Raw genomic sequence first — 20,355 nt, forward strand, 5'->3', positions numbered from 1 at the left:
CACTGGTCAAGAACAGCATGAATTCATTGCGGCCGATCGCATCCATCCATCTTCTTTGCCACTTTTATCCAGTTTGCGGTCACGGTACGCTGGTGTCGATCCCAGCTGACTGTGGGAAAATCCAGAGTAAACCCTGAACAGGTTCATCGCAGTGCAAACACAGACGGTCATTAATGCATACAGATTTTCCGGATTGTGGGAGGAAACAGGAGAAAACCCACACAGACGGGCTTTAGGGGCAAAAACAAAGCGTTGATGTCCTGTTTCTGACCATCTTTAATTCCTCATGGTTGCTCCTGGACAGGTCTCCAATTCACTGTCGTGAGGAAATCCACACATGCATGTGCAGAACATGCAAACTCTCAGAATGGTTGCCGTAGCCTGAAATCCAAAGCGGGGATACTTCCTGGCTGTGAGGGGTGAACCACTGCAGCTCTGTGCAGCTCTCTGCTTCCTCACAGTTTGGAAAGCTTGGAGCTGCTCCAACTGCACCAAAGTGCTGATGTGATTAAAACTATAAACAGCAGAGCAATACCCATTACTTTAAAATCAGCTCGTGCTCTTTTATTGATAACTTCCCTACAAACATGACCACATTTTAAATTACTGTCTGCTGAGGTGCTGAATGCCATAAAGAAGGGTTTCTTTAGATCGATGTACAATTTTCTGCTCAAATACATATATTTATTTTCCAATATGCGTGTTATGTGATGGTAATAATGCAGCAGAGAGCTTGTGCCGGGGTGTTTGACCCAGACCTGCTGTTTCACACTGGTGTTTGACCCACACCCTCTGCAGGGGCATGGAGCCAGCAGGATATTCACTGTTGATCTCCTTCCACAGCTTCGCCAGAATCCCTCCTTCTGTGTGAAATGCGATCCATCACATCGGGCCGTCGCCGCCGGGGGGCTGAGGAGGAGGAGATGGGGGGGCTCACATCCTCTTTCACCTCCCATATGCCCACACATTCACAGCGCCACACTGCCGCTCCAGAGTGCGTTTAATTGGCGCTGCTTTTTACGCAGAGTAACGGACGCGTCCTCCTTACCTCTGTCCTGATGCGCACACTTTCTTTTCTCTTCTCACGTCTTTCATCGGCACTTTAGAGGTAATTCCTGCTTCAGTGAGCTGGGCATACATTGCATGACTTGATCTGACATGAAAGCTGAAGACTGGCTATTATTGCCCCGTATTAGAGCGCTCGAGACTGGGAGAGAGAGAGAGACAGAGAGAGGGAGGGAGGGAGGGAGGGAGAGAGAGAGAGAGGGGCAGAGTCCGAAGAATGGCGTAATTCAGCGACAACAATAACAGCACCGTACGCAGCTTCTCCTCAGATCCTGAGAGGAAGAGAGGAGTGTGAGGAGAGGTGAAGTGAGGGAGGAGGACAGTCGCATCACTCCGGAGGAGTAGGCGTGCTCTGGTGCGCTGCATCGTTTGATGATCTCCACAGTTCCCCACCTCCCCTCACCTCCTCCCAAAAAAAAAAAAAAACCCGATCCACTCCGGGCTGTCTTTGGGTGAGGTCGGCCAATCAAAGCGACAGAGTGGACTTTCCGAGCCGGGGGAGTGGAGCTGGACTTCGGGGTCTGGCAGGCAGCGCACCGGTCAGCGGCGCCGCAGCGCAGCACTTTGGATAAACTCCGAGCGGAGGACGCGTCGCTCCGCCCGCCGCGTCCCGCACCAGCTGAGCGGCGCACCGATCTACCATGAATCATTCTGCCAGTCAGCATCGGTGACTTTTTTTTTAAGTCAGTATCCATCGTATGATTTTTTTTTTCCTTCCATTACTTGGATTCTCTGAAGAGGAAAAAGTCCGCGGTGGCGACATAAGCTGAAAACTGTGCGCGCAGAGGGGGATTTTTCTTCCCAAGATGCAGGTGGATCGGGGCTGTGTGGTTTCCAGTGCTTGGTTTACATGTCTGCTCTTACTTTACTCAACTCTGAGCACCAGGGTAACTGGTGTCGGAGGCTCCCACCAAAGCATCCCTCCGTCTGTGTAAGTAGGAAACCTTTTACGCACAAGGTTTCAGAGCAGAACTGAAGAATTTAAAAATCCAACAATCTTAATTGAATTGTTTAGTGAACCTTCATTTTTTTCTGTGTCATTATTCATATAATTATATGCATGACATAACCCAAGGAGCAGAGTTTTGAAGTATTTTTAATCTGTTTATAATATTGATCAGCCCACTTTTCATTTTCTTGTATGTGTGCTGTTTTGCTGTTTCCAGGGTGAAACTGTGGGCTTCAGCATTTGGTGGGGAGATGAAGTCCATCTCAGCAAAGTACTCTGGCTCCCAGCTGCTGCAAAAGGTGAGCGGTTTGAAACAATGCCTTATAAATTGGGGAAACTGTATTTCCATCATCAGAGTTCCACAATACTAGACTTAATGCTTTTGTTTCTAATTTTTGTCAAAATACAAAGCTTGTGTTAAATTTTGTGTTGTTTTGATGCACCTCAAAATAATTTAATTTTTTATTTTAAATGTTGACTCTGTCGTGTAAGTAGAGTTGTTTGAGCACACACTCGGAGCTTAGTGGATTTTTTTTTTCCCCCAACACTGAAATTATGAGATAACCACTGTTGGCAAAGGAAATGTTTATTTAAAAGCTTGATAGTCTTTTGAGAGACTTTAAAATTTGCTGTGCTGATTTGAAAGACCAGCTTATAGTAGGAAGTGACTGGTGTTTGGTAATCTTTCGCTTTGAGAGAAATGTCACTTTTCATCAGGTAAACTGCAGGACCTGCGCTTTTCAGCCACTTGAAAATCAGTAATGCATGTCGATTATGGAGGCACAGATTTAAAAGCTTATCCGCAACATGTGCCATTTAAATAGGTGTCAACTCTCAAGCACTCTGGCAGATGCGTTCACACTCAACACACACACACACACACACACACACACACACACACACACACACACACACACACACACGATTTTAGTCTCTCCAAAGAGCAATGTTTTTTTTTTGCTAAGCAACTGAGTGTTTCTCACATTTTCAACACCCCCTTACCTCTTTTTCTGCGTCCGTGCTGTCTCCTTTCATCCTGTGCATATACTTGGTAGCATTAATGCAAGATTTGAGTGTGCTGGAATGCAAATTTTCCTAATGGAGGGTCAACTGATGGAGCCGTGGTTAAAAGTAGCTAATGGATAATCAGTGGACTAAAGGCCAAAGCTAAAAGAAAGCCATCAGTGGGCTCTTGGCGCTGCGTTTGGGGCATGCCGTTCACAGGCTTGTTGCATCTAGAGACCTCTTCTGCTGCCAGATGCCAAGAGGAGCAAGGCAGGAATTTGATGTCACACGATATGGTGCCTATGGTTGTCATTTACATACGCGCTGCACGTGAGCGCATGCTGACTCCCCCACCATGGCTTCTCACACACTTAATGCACACAACCATTCGCCGCATATTTAAAATGCACTATCACATAGACATACATGAGCCTACAGCGTGGATTTCATGAGCCACTGATAAGGCAAGATGAGTGGTGTTATCTTTTTGACAGGATAAAAACTGTTTCCCCCCTCCCTTCTCATCGTTTTCTGCCTCCAAAAAGAAGATAACCCTCCCACAGAGTGACGACCTCTTTATGAAATGCAAATTAGGGCCGCAGGGTTAATTGAGCAAAAGAGAAAGACTGAAGACCTTTTTGTCAGAAAAGTGCATCTTTCACACCAAACTGTTATGATGCAAGTGCACTTACTCACCGCGCACACACGCGTTCTGCTTAAAAGCTGAGCCGGCATGTCAAGGTTTCCTGAATGCAGCGCTTCATTGTGTTCTGGTGCAGTCCAGTAGCTCTTGTCCAGGGTCGCTGCGGAGGGACCTCAAATGCCTCGAGGGCACATATGCTTTTAAATAGGCAGAAAGAATGAGGGATATACGCTGTTGTACATAGAGAGGATGGCACTCAAATAAAAAAAAAAAAGGTGTGTGTATGTGTATGTGTGTGTGTGTGTTCCTGATTCCCCCAGGCAGAGGACAGATGGACCGGCTCTCTTTTCAGTTATCTCTCTGACCCTGCTGTAACTAAATTCCCTTGCAAATAACAATACCTCCGCCCGAGTCTCACACTTACACACTCCTTTTTTTTTTTCTTTATCGCTGTTTTAATGAATATGCAGAACGTCTCTGAAGCAATTAGGGAAAACAGATTTACCATTTAGTTGGAAGTTATACTTTAAAGTTGCCTAATGACTCTTTATATAAGTCTGCATGTTATGCACATCTTATTTAAGCTTGAACAAAAGTATAGCAAAGAGAAATCTATGCTCAACAAGTTTGATATATTTCGTTTTGCTATTTAAAGAGTGAAATACTTAGTGAGATTCCTGCTGCTTTTTCTGAGTTACAATTCCACAAACTTGATTAGATTCTCTCTACATTATGTCTACATTAATTTGAGTCCCAGTTTGAAATCCATCTTAATTATCTTTAATCAGAGACACAATTTTAAAGTGGAAACGCGTCGAAAGTTGTGTTGAAAGTAATTTGACACTGAAACATGGAAAATAACTGAATTCTCCTTTCACAAAAACAATATTTCCATTGAATACTTCAAGTAGTTTCAAAGAAAATGACAGTTGGGGAGTTAAATATGGGATGAATTCAGATGTTTAGTTTTGGGGCTGTCCAGTGGAGTAATTTGTAGGATTCACTCATCTGCTAGCGAAGAATGACGCCATCGGGACCGAGCCAGAACATTTTTATGAAAACACTGGTCAGTCATATCTTTTCTCATCACACTCTTGATTTTTTTTTTTTGTCCAAATTTAAAAATGTCTTCATTCTTTGAAACCAGATGAAATCTTTCATCCAAGCCTCGCCCTCGTCTTTCCCCTCCCATCTTGATCTGCCATCCCTTCCCACGCCGCCGCCCACTTCCTATATCCATCGGAGACAGCTCTTGTTTCAAGGTTATACCAGTCAGTCTGTGTGTGTGTGTGTGTGTGTGTGTGTGTGTGTGTGTGTGTGTGTGTGTGTGTGTGTGTGTGTGTGTGTGTGTGTGTGTGTGTGTGTGTGTGTGTGTGTGTGTGTGTGTGTGTGTGTGTGTCTGTATGTGTTACTGAAGAAGAAGAAAAACATGATCAATAACGGCTTCAATTTGTTTCACCGATCAAATGTCAGCAGCACATCCATGAACGTATGCACCGATACATTCCGTATGTACAGTACAGACGCACAAGTACGCGCCCATAAAACAAGAGAAGAGACTTTTGTTTGAGGCACATTAAACGTCTCCCACTGATAGGGAGAATTAGCTGTGTGTGTTTTACCCTCTTCACTGCTACTCTGTTGAAATCTTTAATTTCATGTATCATTGAGCAACCTGTCTATACGAGCCAGCCCGGCTGGGATGGCTGTGTCTGCCTGTACGTTGTTGGCCGGACTTAGTTTTCACCTCACTGATGTTATGGTTTTCTGGAATCAAAGCAGTGGGACATTATGCTACACTACAATAACTTCAAGCCTCTTGGTAATGGAAGACACAAGAAAAATGATCGCTCAGAGAGATTGCCACAGCGCTGCCTCAAAGTTACCCGAGCACGTCTGTTTCCCGGTTTCTGAGAGCGGAAGCTGCATCCGAGGGCGAGGTATAGGCGCCGTGCGCGCGCGTGTGTTAACAGTGCATACCTACTTAAAGCATGCTCAATCACACGTGCACACACCTTCTCCTTCACAAAGGGGCACATATACAGAGCAAAAAAAAGCAGAGGATGATAGGAAGGTGTAATGATGTGTGACAAGACTACGCTGGAATCGATTTGCCTGGGCAGGGAAGTGTGTGTGTATGTGTGTGTGTGTGTGTTTTCTTATACAGAATGATGCCACACCATTTCCTTTTAGTACCCAGGAGCTTAGTGCCGCCAGCCAGTGACGAGTCTGCCGACAATATTCCTGAGGAACGAGTTAAATGAGACTGAAGTGGAGTGGTTGCTTTTCTTTTCTTCAGAAAAAGAAGTGAATGGAAAATATATTTTCATACGTCACAGTCCTACAGCGGTTAGGTCTGTAGTTTGATGATTTCTCCAAAATACAAACGTTCCCACAATAAATAATATTACAGAAGTATTTAGAAATCTCCTTCCAGTCAGAGTTTGTTTTGCTTGCACCACTTTATTTGGCATCAGCTTTCAAAAATTAGTTAAACCCAAGAGATCAATTAATTGAGTGAAACATGGTGAGTGAAGCGATTCACACTCAGCAGTGATATGTTTTGATCTATTGGACGCTCTTTTACAAGGCTTGCTTCACACAAACCTAATTTAATTTCATATTGCCACAGAAGGCACTTTCATGTCTGTCTGTATTTTTGGATTAAAAAAATAAATCTATTTTTATTTTGAATCTGTATTTTAGTCACACTAACCAGATTTAAGAGCATGACTAATTGCCTAATTTGGAAATGGAAATGACTGTGCATTTCAGTTTTTCACGTTCATTTAAAATTAATTACATATTCGCAAGGCATCAGTGGAAGAATGGCTGCTGCTGTGAGTGGAAAAGTAACATAAGTGCATGAAATGTTTTATCATTTCGGCTCGGTGGTCTTATTAAACGGCACCGAGCTGTGTTTATATTTGCAGAGGTTATGAAGTTTTCATATCTTTTTTTTATGGTGGTTATTTCTGTGCTGCAAAATCTGTTTAAGAAGAAAGCTTTCTTCTTCTTTTGGGTTATGTATGAATTTTAGAATCATGTCTGTAACAGTACAGAAGATGATGTGAGTGTTATTGTGCACGTGTATAATACAAACCAGCTGAGGGACAGGGCGTTCACTGTGCTTACCTGCAGTTTTTGTTGGTAAGTTAAAAGTGTATTTGGGGATTTTTGTAGATGTCAATATTTCTGAATTCCTGGTTCCTTATATCTACTTTTTCACATAATTGTCTTCAAAACACAGTATTAAAGGCATCCATCAAAGCTTAACCTGAGCTCATCTGCAAAAAGCAGCATGATTTAGGCCCCGTTCACATGACAGTGGCTGAACTGAAAACACATTGCCCTTGCATTTTTGTTTCAGAAAGGTTTTGCATTTACAAGGCAACACTTTGAAAATGATGTCCTTTTGCATGAAGAGTGCAGAAATGATATTGCCATGCAGTCATGAACCACGCCGTGTGCAGAGAGCAATGCGCTATAAACATTAATAATGGAGAGTACATGGATATTCAATACAACAAAGTTGGATTGCTATTACAGGTGACTGGAGACAAACATTATTTTTATCATCCATCTACTTGTACATTTGTAGAAAAAATACAGCCGTGGTGCTCTTGTGCTGTAGCAGTGTTTCCTCCATCTACATGAAACCAAAGTCAGATTCAGAGAGGCAGCAAAAGTTCTGCAATTTCACCGTTACTGTGTAAACAAGGAATTAAAGAAACACATCAAACTTCCATCCTTGCTCTTAACTGTAGGAAGAAACCAAAGTACTCATGCACACACAGGAAGAACATGCAAACTCCACATCAGAAAGGCCCTGAGCCTAGAATCAAACCAGCTGCAACCCACTGCTTATTGATGCTCTCTCTCTTTTTGTTTTTTGTTTTTTTTTTTTTGGATGTGTGTGTGTGTGTGTGCGTGCGTGCGTGCGTGCGTGCGTGCGTGCGTGCATACATGCGTGCCAGACGCCGGCTGGCGGCCGAGGCGTTCCACTGTAACGGTGCGTCGGTGAGGAGGAGACGGCTCCAGATTAGATTTTGCATTGGGGAAAATTGAATAGCTGTCAGGTTTGGTTCAGCATGGCTGGCGATGAGGTGATAGAAGAGGGTGTGTGTACGGCAGTGCACTGATGATCACCCCGCTTTCCCCAGACTCCCCCCACACCACTCCACCCCACCCCACCCCCCTCCTCCCTCTGTTGTTCTCATTGACCACCGTGTGATCTGTGATTCCTCTGCTTCTTGTCGGTGGCTGACAGAGACCGGTGGGTGAAAGAGAAGGAGGCCCGTCACGTCACGGAGTTAATTACAGCGTTTTAGCGGACAGGAGCGCAGCCCTCGCTGCTATCCTTTAATGTCCTTGCTGGTCAGCTTTAGCGAACACAGCCACTCACTCATACAGTAATTAGTGCTTTGTTGGTGAGAAAAGCATGAGAAAAGCCAGTGTGAATCAAACACCCTGCCTTTTCACCGGAGTGCGCTCAGGAGCAGGGAGGGAGGCCCTTTGCCACCGGATTAAACAACTTCAATTCCTAAAGAGCTCAACTGCTGACGCTGTATTTGCGAGCTTAGAAAATCAAGTGCCTTTTGATGACTTGTTGTGTGGTTTCCATCTCTGATTTATCCTCAGCCTCTCTGACTAAGTTCATCTGCCAGCGCGAAAAGTGTAATTTGTGTTGGCGAGGCGGCTGATTTTCTTGTTCCAGTTCTGGAAGTTTCCGCAGAAGGTGCAGGCGTGTTTGCATACAGTGTAACACCTTGTGCTCGGCGCTGCTGGGATGATGAATGCGAACACTGGAAATAAATACCCACCATCATCTGTCATCGGCTGCTTAGCTCCGGCTCTGCTTCTGCCTCCGTTTGGCCGGCAGATAAAGAGCATCTCTCCGTGGCTGCACCGGACATTAACGCACACACACACACACACACACACACACACACACACACACACACACACACTTCTGTAATTATGACAGATTGTTCACCTGGTGCGCTCCTGACTTGACTGCTTATAGCACATAAACATTGGCCAACTTGGTAAAGGGGCGGGGCCAGGACTATTAAGCACATTAGCGTGTGCAGCATCGTGTGAAGGACTGTCTGTGACTCGCTGCTGTCCACATCAATCATCCAGCCGGTTGTCTGGGTCCACCCTGAGTGCTGTAGGTACGGATCAGCCTTATGAAGAAATCCAGAAGAACAGAAGAAATGCCCGCCAAACACTAATATCGGCACATTTTTCAGATGACTATAATTTGGTTGCATCATGGTCTGTCTGCCTTACTGCATGTCTGTATGCCTTCTCAGCTTTCTCTTCATCTTTCTGCTTTGTGTAAAGTTTTTGCGTCTCCCCCAATTGTTCCCCCGTCCTTCTCCATTTCTGACTTGTTCTCTCTCTCTCTCTCTTTAAGCCTCCTCTCCCTCCATCCCTCAGCTTTAATAATGGATAGTATGCAGCTACGGCACTAAAGAATACATGGGAGGGGATCTTGGGACACATTAGCATTTGGAACAAGTGTTGGTGCCCACACCGTCTCGGAGCCGTTCCGCTGGCCCAGCATAACGTCCTGCACTTGCTGCACTCTCCCGGCGACCTCGGAATATGTCCCCAGCCGCCCCGCTTGACTTGACACCAACTTAAACACACCCACACAAACACACATTCGGTTTGACAGTACTTTATGGAGCCCTTCACGATGCCCCCCAACACTTTTCATAGACTGTGAGAGCGCTGCCAAATCCCTCTCAGCGGGGCGGCGGGGGCCCGTCCTCCTCATGACCTTCACCTGCACACACACGCACGCACACACACAGTTTTGCTTGAACAGCAGTGCGAAGAACAAAAAACTTTGCCGACAGATTACAAAACACTCTTCACTCCTCCTTTGTTCGTCCATTTGGCGTCACTCTTCGGAGACCCTCCGTTAGCTAAAGTGCTGATGATGCTCTGAGAATGCTGAGCTGTGACTAAGTGATAAATGATTGCTTGCATAGGACACAGAAGATCATTGCAGATCAATACCGAACCCTATTGATTACAGGTTATTGTTTGGCATGTGCAAAGACACTGGGCTCCAGAATAGTGTTTCACACTGCTGGCACTGCTGCCGGTGCGTCTGTCTGACGGCAGCCGCACTGCCAGGACTGTGTTCCTGCATCCGAAAAGGAAAGAGTACCATCTTAGAAATGTTTCAGGCTGATTTCCTGCCAGATATTTGAATAGTGAATATAAACCTTATGAGATGAAGCACAACACTGACAATGACAGATGGTCAATAACAGACTAGAGACATTATTCCATTCTAACAATAATATTTTTTTTTTTATCAGTATTTTGTGTTTGAATTTGAATTTAAGGCCTTGTTTTTGTTTGGCAGACAGCTTGTGTTTCTCGCTCGCTCTTGGCTCTGCGGTTCAGTTGAAGCAGTCGTCGATGTGTTTGAAGCAAAATGAGACTCAGTAAGACTTTTCAGCAGTGGCCAGGCCATGTTATCAAATTCTGTCAGCAGCTTCCCTCATCCTGGTCTCTGCTGTCCATGTTCTGGTGCAGACATTTCTGTGATACTAGAGATTACATCTATGCCTTTTAAATTGCTTTAGAATTCAGTTTTCTTGCAGATAGTTGTGCCAATACATCTAACTGGTCTATTTTAGAGTAAAAATCTACAAATCCCAGAACAAAATAGGAGGAGGTGTTATCTTCATGTGACTTCAGTGAATATGTTTTATTTCAACACTTCTCCACAAAGTGGAACAGTATTGCAGATAAGCTGAAAAATCTGCAATGCATATTGTATTGTGATGTGTCATGTAATATTTGTTGTAATTTCTGAATGTAGTTAGTTGATAGTAAGGTGATACAGTGATTTATATGACCTGATTTGATAATGTCTGCATGTTCTCCCTGTGCTTGCCTGAACTTTCTTTGGGGACCAAAGTCAAGATGCATGCTTGTTAGAATAATCAGTGACACTATATTTGGGTAATGGGCTCTAACCTGGACTATTGATAGAAGCAGTTCAGGGCTTTTTAAGGAATCTATAGTTGGCTTCACATTGGAGCTTTGTATTGGCTTTTCTATTGGTCGGTTTTCCATCTACTCTGAGTTTGTATGAGTTTGAAGAAAAACAGAATACTTGTTTCACAGCAAAAGTTTGTGCTATATCTTGTTCAAATACTATCCAACCCTTACTCAGATCAGAAATTGCAATATGTGGAGTAAGTGTGTGTATATTCCTGATTAAAATGTAACTTATTTATATTTTACGGTTATATTAAAAGGTTCATTACGTGCATTTGCTCTTCCTGCTGTCTAGTGATGAAGTTCTGCATGTCTCAGAAAGGATTCTCCTCCTCTGCAGGTGGTACGTTCACTTCCCCTTCTCACCTGCAAGGGCTTCAAACCAAACGCAAATGAAACTGCAACCCCCAAAAAAAAAAGCGTAACTTCCCGTAATAAATCTCCACTTGCAAGGTTGAATATTGCCTTTATATATCCACCACAATGTTTTGCTCTCCCATTCCACTTTCACGCTGGATGCCACTAGAATCAATCTGGGGCTCTGTGAACACACGGAGTGGAATTGGGAAGCAGCAGGCCACATTGTACGAGCTGCTAAGCATGAAAAATGTTTCCCAGGACTTTACTGAAACCAAGTAAATGCAGGCAACTTCAGATAGATGCTGAACTATTAATCAGTTCTGTGTGATCAGATTAGCCCCGCTCCTTTTGCCACCAGGCTTTTGGAGCCATGAATGGAGGCTTATGAAAGAAAATTGCAGTTTGGATAATACATTCTGTACTCCCGAGGTTCAGAAAGGGAAAAAAAACCTGCATTTGCTTGATAAAAGTGATATTTTAGAGCAGCTACGTTTTGATGCTGGTAAAGATGTCGGCTTTAAGCTCCTTTGTGAGTTTGCGACTACACATGGCGGGGCTGCACCTCGATGGCATGGTATGTAAGGACATTGAAAAATGGCGGTCGTTAGAGAGTTCGGATTTGGCACCGCTTTGAGGGGCAATGGTGCATACCGAACAGACGCAGTGCACTCTGGGACACACTCCTGAGAATCGCTACCAGCTACGCCATAAGGCTGTGTGTGTGTGTGTGTGTGTGTGTGTGTGTGTGTGTGTGTGTGTGTGTGTGTGTGTCGAATAGGCTTCAGGCAGGCTTTGAACACACACGTGGATGACTTGTGAGGAGTTTGACTGACTGAAATGTGTAATCAGTATAAATGGCTCTTTTTTCACATGTTAACTGACGACTTCTGGTGTCAGAAATCCCCATGTTTTTATCCGTTATGACAATTGGGGCTGACTTGACAAATAAAGATAATAAGATGCTTAACATCTATAATTTTGTTACTGACTTTTCATTAAAGGCTGGAAAATCCTGTCTTCAGCAATCATGACAGTCCAGCTCCGTAAATGTACCGAAGTTTGTCTTTTCGTGCTTCGTCTGAAGTTTAGTGATTTAGTTTGTTGCCTTTTCTTTCTCTCTGCATGATTTTGTATGACTTTTGAAATTGATGGGCGCTAACATTTAGTTTTAATGGGGGGAAAAAAGGTCTAAAAACCTAATGTTTCAAACTCTTTAATATGTAAAATATAATTAATGATTTGAGATTTTAGTTGCAGAGAAAGAAACCCTCAAAGTTTTGTGATCTTGAGACGTTTCTTTGAAATGGCTTGAAACTACCAAGCCTTGAAGTATTTTGACAAACATTGCATCTGTTCCTCCAAGAGTTCATTTTCTGAACCCAAACCCTCAACCGTCACTTTCAAACTTCTTTACCACTTTTTACACGACTTTAATTCATGATCAAACGCTTACGTTTCCTGTAGTTTGTCACCATTTTCTTGTATTCCAGGTTTTCACAACCATAACAGATATCCTTTAACCCTCTCATGGATTATGTAGGGGGTCTTTGGGATTTCTACAAGTGTTTCATGGTCTTATTCATAAGTGATGGAAAAAGAGGTCATACGAGGGAGAACCGGAAAAAAAAATGGTTATAACGTTTCATTTGTTTTATTTTAACAATTATTCAAAGCTGTCGCCTTCAAAGTAATCCCCGCTGGTTTGAATACACCGTTGCATCCGTGTCTTCCAGCTTTCAAAGGCGTTTGAAAACTCGTGCGTAATGATGCCATGCAGTGCGTCCTTCGATTTTTGTTTAACCTCCTCGACGTCCTCAAATCTCCACCCCTTCAGCTCTTTTTTCATTCTTGGAAAAAAGAAAAAAGTCACAGGGGGCTAAGTCCGGCGAATAGGGTGGGTGAGGCAGCAGGGTCATCCTGTTTTTCACCAGGAACTGCATTACGCGCAGGGCCCGGTGCGCCGGCGCGTTATCGTGGTGCAGCCACCACTCGCCATCCCGCCAAAGCTCCGGACGCTTCTGCCTCACTGCTTCTCGGAGCCGCCTCAGGGCTTGGATGTAGTGGTCCTGGTTAGCAGACTGCCCAGGCAGCACAAACTCGCTGTGGACTACCCCTGTTTCGTCGAAAAAGCAGATCAGCATGGCTTTTACCGCTGACCGGGACTGGCACGCTTTTTTCGGTCGAGGAGAGTCCGGGTTTCGCCCCTGGCTCGACTGCTGCTTCGTCTCGGGATCGTAGGCGTGACGCCAGGTCTCATCCGCCGTGATGACTTTGCCCAACAGCCCAGGATTCTCTTCAATGTGCTGGAGGATTTCCCGGCACACATCCACGCGGAACCATCTTCGCTGCGACCCGCCACAAGACCAAATCCTGGGACAGGATCTCCTGACAGGAACTCCACGGAACCCCGGTCAAGGTGGACACCTCCCCGATCGTCCTTCGCCTGTCAGCCAAGACCACGGCTTCCACCTCGCGGATCTTTTCCTGCGTGCGTGAGGATGCGGGTCGTCCGGAGCGGGGCTGGTCTTCAATGGACATTTCGCCCCTTTTAAAGCGCCCATGCCACTCGTAAACTTGCGTTCTCCCCAGGGCACCATCTTTATACGCCTCCTGGACCATGGTGAATGTTTCTGACGCTGTTTTTCCCAGCAGAAAACAAAATCTGATGCTTGCGCGCTGATCGCGTTTAGTGATGTGTTCCACCATTTTGTGGTTTTCCGAAGGAGAGGGTCCTGCTGTGTTGACGTCAGCGCTGTGTGTGCTTTCCCTGTGTAACTTTGTGAGACGATACTTTGCAGAGATCTGCACAAGAACATGCTGTAGCGAGATTGAACAACCAAAAATCTGAAATCATTCTTGCTTTAATTCTATAAACACAGTCCAGTTTCTTTCCGGTACCCCCTCATACATTCAGTAATGCTGTATAACGAAGACGTCTGTTTACCATAGTTTACCATTCCCACCATCAGATGTAGTCACAAAGCTTTGGTTATCACTGAAAGAATGAGGCTGCAGATCCAAGTGGCTGAAATTAGAGTTCTTCCCGCATTGGTGGGTTTTTACTCTTCTGACAGAGTCAGTTCTTTCCTGGAGGGATTAGATCTCTCTGATGATCTTAACTGGCTTGAGATCCCTCCAGAAAAGCTGGAGAAGTGATGGATGGATGAATGGATGACTTTCTGTGGCCTTTGATAGATGCAATATGACTCTGAATAGATTGCTGTTTTCTTCTTTTTAACCGCTTTCTAAAATTGAACATTGTAAAATGTAAAAGAAAATAAAAAAACACAAAACGAGGATCGTTATCATGAGAATGTTTTACAACCAAAGTTCTATCCAGTTTAAAATGATTACACATCTCAGCGGTACACACACTTGGTTTTTGTGTCGATGGAGTTTTTTTGGGTTCATCTTAGGCGAGTCTGTTTTAAGCTGATGAACTAAAACTGCATATTTTCATGATCAAATTAAATGAAAGCATCTTGTTTATGTTCAACTGTTCAACTTGAAAATGTCAAAAACTACATGTGGAAAATTTCTCTTTCTTTGTAAAATTCCCCTTAAAACTGTCTTATAATGTTAGCTGTACGATACAATTATTCCACAGTAAACTCTGTTTACTGAAGTGCCGATAAGAGACTGTTTTGTGTTACAACAGCACAGTAATAATGAACATATTTTACCCCAATTAATAACTCCTTGCCTCCATATTTTAGCTGTAATTGAAAGGATTTACTGTCTCCATCAGCCACTTCTGATTTTAATTCTGCTGATGACAGGACATTAACAGCTGCAGTCAAAATACTTAAGGAAGACTGATTATAAAGAATGATCAGCATTTAGCTGCTGCAATCTGTCTCAACCTAACAAAGCAATAATCAGTCGAGAGATATGATTTGGAGCGTTGTTATGACACAAAGCAGAATTCAGTTGTCTGGTATTAGTCACAGCAGCGTGGAGTTTTTTACTCAATGGGCGCCCCGTAATGTCATCAGATGTGACTCAACTAAGCAACAATAAAGAGAAGAACTATTTGTTCTTCTCTAGCGTTTAGTCACACCACTATCGGGTTTCCTGTTCATGCTTTTTCCGTCCTCTGTCTGGGATGTCGAGAGTCCGGAGACTCGACCGCGATGAAACTGTTCCCAGCTCCATTTCCTTCAAGGATCTGCTCTCTCCTCACCGCATGATTGAGTGGTCTATCAGAGCTCCGTGTTCTCACTGGCCTCCCCAGTCATCCGTCGGACGGCCACCAAATTTTATCTGTGTAATGATTAATTCCATATTCCTCCCCTCTGGGAAAGAGGATAACGGTGACGACGGTGTGGTCAGCCGGGCGAGAAAGAGTTTAAGAGATAGTTAAAGGTGTCTTGTTTTAGTGTCTGATTAGTATTTACAGTACTGTTTAATTCACATTTTGTCTGCGAATGTTTTACAATCCTCGGGGGGCGACTCTGTGCCACCAGATACAGGCCTCAGACCAACATGCTTTTGAGGCAGGGAGGACAAGCGTGAAATTAATTGTTCCACTTCATCTCCGGCCAGCGCTCTTCTTTTGAGGGAACAATTTGTCGGCTGGCATACGAGGGACGGTCTGAAAGGAGGAGGGCAGAGCAGCGATTTGGCGTTCCTGAGAGACTCTGTGATCCAGCAGTGATTTCCTGCTGCGGGTTTGGATTGACGCTCCGGTCTTCTGTTCAGACTCACGGAAAGCAGAATGCAACATCAGTCTGAGCACAATTGTTTCAGACAGTCTCTCACCTCCACTCCCCACTCCTCCACCCCCGAATGCAGACTTTCCCTGGTTTCTGGACACATATGGATACACACACTGGTGGCCCGGCGACACTGTGGCTGAGCAGAATTAACTTCATCCACGTGACACCCCAGGGTCCTTCCTCCTCTCTTTCCCTCCACTTGTCTTTCCGCCCCCTGTCTCCTCCTCCTCTCTCAGCCATGCTCGCTGTAATTACAAACATGGCTGTGGGGAATCGGCGGCCCTTTATATTAAATGATGATGCTGCAAGACATTTGTTCTCCTGAACATATTTTAAAGGACTGCTTGCTCATTCTCCAGGGAGGCAGTTTGCATCAAAGAACACATAGAGACCCCTGAAAACCTACATGTACAAAAAGTGCTCTTCATCCAGAGGGAAAATCCTCGTTGTACCTCCTGAAAGTTAATTAACCCTTCAGCACCCAACCTTTTCTCAGGCTTGTGCTCAAAATACATTGGAATTCTGTTTGTGATATGTAAAGAAATATGTATATATATTCTTAGTTTGGTTTGAGAAGGAGTAAATAATTCAGCAAGATCTACTTCTATGGTGTTGTTTCCTCCATGTGTTTCATAAATACATAATAGTTTCATACTTGAACTCAAATGTTGAGTTGATTTCTTGTATTGTTGGCGGCAGTGAAGAATTCAGCCACATTTCAGTACTACTACTGTTTTTATGATCATAAACTATGGTAATATGGAACATGTAGATTCACTTATTTACACTAAACATGTTTTTGCTCTATAGGAAGGAACAAGAGAAACAGCATGGTGTGTAGGACACAGAAACTTGTCAGATATGCAGTGTGTTATTCTGTTCTACTCTCACCTTTCTATGTTTTTGAACAATGCGTCAACGTGCCGACAGCGGTTTAAAAGACCGAGGCCGTGAGGCAAGTAAACAAGGATGTAAAAAGCACATGTTTTAGAATATTGAGGGAATTGGCTTTGCACGTGTTTTATGAGAAAGGAGACACATTTTTCAGCGCTCAAGGAAACACGGTGTGTTTTAGCGAGTAACAATAAACAGAAACACAATCTATGATGACGAGAAAGCTTTAGAGGCCACGTGAAATGTGTTGCGTATTAGCGGCTGATCAAGATGCCTCTGCTTTAAAGTGAAATAGCGTCGCGCAGACAAGCCATTCACACATTTTCAGTAAATGTTAAATCGAACTTCGGGTCTCAGTGCTGCATACACAGAAATAAAGGGGATGGGAACGCTGGTCTTGACCCACTCTCGCTGCAACAACACAACCTCTTTACCATTTATTTGTGAACCCATTTAAAAAAAATTGCTTGTAATAATGGTTCTGTTTATTTTCCCACTGCCCAACACAGACGAAGAATATTCACACTTGCAGGGCAGAGAAAAGTATCGGTTTGATTGAAATTTAACACAAAAATATATTGTCTGTCTTTCCTTTTTCAACCGGTTTGAGCATTTCTGTATAAAAATGTCATTTTCTTTCTCTCTAAATCTAAAATCTTGTCCTTCCTGATCTCCGTCTCCGTGTGCTGCCGCTCCTTTTCCTCCAAATCGCACACAAATCCAGAAGCTTCCCCGAGTCTCTTTTGTTCGTCGAGCCAGACTCATCCACTTGTAGTCAGACAGGCATGCAGAGACAAAACAAAGCCAACAGGGTGGCTTTTTATGAATGAAACCCAAACAACGCAGCCTGAATGAGGCTGGATACTACAGACCTGCGGTTCACTATAGTGTTCAGCCTCCTTTTCTCTATGAATGCCAATTCATGAGCCAAAGAGACAGAGAATGTCTCTTAAAATTATGAAATGATAATAAAGCAGAGTCAGAGGAATTTTGATATGAACAGTATGATTTTATTTTCCAACCATGTGTGCGAGTGAGTGTGTGTGTGTGTGTGTGTGTGTGTGTGTATTAGAGAGAGCGAGCAATTCAGACAGCTGTGCGATTGTGTGAGAGTTGGCCAAGTTAAAGTGGGCTCTGGTGACGCGTAAAATGAGCTGGGATTTGGGGGATTGGGGTTCAGTCTTTCAGTGAAATGAAGTTTTACCCTTCATTAATCACTTTATTATCGAACCTGAAGGAAATGGCATGCATAGATGCAAACAGAATGTTGTGTCATACAGAACTTCTCTATGAAGAATGACCAATACAAAAATAGACAAAAAGGAAATATGAGCAAATTAGGTTGAAAATCTTTGATTTAGATGAACTGTATATGAATATATACAGCTGTTTTTGTGTTGATCAAATTGTATCACGAAACATGCAAATTTGACATTGTTCAAATAAACGTGGACAATGAGGGAAACATACCTGCAACCTTCCGCCTGAGAGAAGACCCGCTCTGCCATGGTGGATCATTTCATTTTACTTCACAACTACTGAATTTTAATGTGTGCAATACATGTTGCCACATCTTTATCCAATTTAGGGTCATCTGGGTTTAATCCAATCAGCTAACACTGCCTGCAGACCAACGCAAACTCCTTCATCTTAAAGTTAGGCGACAGTGCTGAATGGTTTTGCTCGGGGCCACTGTGGCACTTGTGTTAACTTTCAATGACTTTGAGACCACTGACGCTAATCTGAGAAGCGTTTAAAACCCAGTACAGACCACGCTGTGTGGATTATCACCTTATTTCAGATCTGTGAGAAAGTCTAATCGCAGACATGGTGTAAAGATGATAAATATCTGCTCTCCAGCCAGCTGCTTATCGTGGCATCGCACTGCCTTCACCAGGTCTTCAATCAGATCCAAATCAAGACAACGGCTCAACCAGTCCATTATAGATTATAAATATTGCATTTCTCTGTTTCTTCACCTCCTCTGGGCCTTGCTTGTGGAACAGTAAATTTCCCCTCATGGGGCTATCAAAAGGTAACTTATCTCATTTCTTATTTTTTTATGAACTTGGAATTGTATTGAAGTTTTTTTTCCTGTTCATTCATAACTCAGAACACATACGTTGCTGCTGAAGGCATTCTGTTAGCTGTATTAGGAAGGAAATAGTTTAATTTTCACTATAAACCAAAAAGTGCAGCTGCTGTGATGACCAATCAGATCATGTTCTTTGAGTTACAAGTCACTGATTTTTTTTCATTTCAACTTTAATATAGATTGACTTTTTTTCTGAGTTGATTTTAAGGAAAACAGTTTCTACCTTTTCTGTGTACAATTTCTTTAAAAAAATGTACTCATGATTAGCGTTTGACAAACACTCAGTGAAATCCCTCCTCTTTTCAGCCTCTCCACACTTCTGTTGTCACCTTTCATCCTCTCACGTCGACAAAATGCAGCTCAGTCTGAATGATGGCTGTCAACAAAAACATGATCAAGTACCCAGTGACTTTTAGATGCTTTCAGTTTGGGAAAATGTGTTTTAAAGGTTGGATTATATAATGCACTCCAACACAACCGTGATCAAATTAAAGTTCAAGATTTTGCATTTACTGGAATATCCCAAAATTCTAGGTTGAATGGGCTCCATTTTGTAACTGGACGTGTAAGTTAATTTTTTTTTATTATTGTTGAAACATGCAAATCACAAGTTAGGATGAGTCCTTATAACTTGCTTGAGCCAGTCTGTCAGCCCTCCTTAGTTCTCTGGAGCAGGATTAACGAGATAAAGACACTAAAAGGTGAGAAAATGTGTAATTCAGCAACATTTTTTTTTTTTACTATGCTGATCACACTCATTGAAGAATATATTCACAGGGGAACATGGAACTTCACAAAGAATTTTGTAAAATTACAAATCTCACTAAGTGTTTTCTAATCACCGTTAAGCTGTTTGCACATAATATCTGACATGTTAACTAATGTTGCGTTATCGAGAGAAGCTGATCATTTAACAGGAATCCTAGAAACACGAGAGTCTCCTGTATTTCAGCTTCAGGACATTTCATACAGAATCCTGAATCTGACTCCTCGGCAGTCTCCCCATAAGGCCCCCCCCCCCCCCCCCGCCATGCCGACACGTCCTATACTGCTCTCCTGGGAAGTGCAGGTTGTGGATGTATGTCAGTTGGCCTTCCTCTGATGATGATGTGATGTGAAGAGGATAGCTTCTGGCTAATTGGGCTGGATCTGCTCCGGTCAGTCTGAGTGAACAGAGACAGCCCCGTGGTCAGCAGGACCCTGTTAGCCTCTCACTGACCACACAGACATGATCGCAAACACTCTCAGGCTGCGGAATCTCCTCTGCTTTTCTCTGTGTCTCAGCAAAGTGTGCAGTATCCGTCAGTTCGAGGCCAGGCTCGCGGACGAGGATTTACAAGAGCGGTGAGCGAAATGTATCGGTTTCAACAGAAAAGACTTCCAACTGTCTTTAATGAGAATAATTCTTAGCTATGACTGTATCCATGAAGTCAGCGAATTCATTTTTATAATTAGCAAAGGAAGTGGGTGCAGGAGATGAAAGCGGAAAGCAAGGGATACACAACCGAGAGAGGAGAAGAGGAAGCTTAGGGGAGACGGTAAAGGGGAAAAAGGACAAAGAAAATTGGCAAAGAAAGCTGTCAGGCCAGTGGAG

The 20,355-nt window shown here is 43.5% G+C and overlaps 1 protein-coding gene across 2 annotated transcripts in view; it reads left to right on the forward strand.

Moving 5' to 3' along the window:
- The first annotated feature begins 1,296 nt into the window (after positions 1–1,296).
- Positions 1,297–20,355, forward strand: part of LOC115407568 (voltage-dependent calcium channel subunit alpha-2/delta-3-like) — a 107,185-nt gene continuing 88,126 nt past the window's right edge. Inside the window, exons 1-2 of one of the 2 annotated variants that reach the window (XM_030117960.1) lie at positions 1,297–1,996; positions 2,232–2,313. In XM_030117960.1, the coding sequence (XP_029973820.1) occupies positions 1,872–1,996; positions 2,232–2,313 (207 nt within the window). In that variant the 5' untranslated portion in view covers positions 1,297–1,871. The remainder of the gene's footprint in view (positions 1,997–2,231; positions 2,314–20,355) is intronic. The other variant, XM_030117959.1, reaches the window with a different exon arrangement.

Source organism: Salarias fasciatus, chromosome 20 (genome assembly GCF_902148845.1).
Source record: "Salarias fasciatus chromosome 20, fSalaFa1.1, whole genome shotgun sequence".
In the NCBI taxonomy this organism is placed as follows: Eukaryota; Metazoa; Chordata; class Actinopteri; order Blenniiformes; family Blenniidae; genus Salarias; species Salarias fasciatus.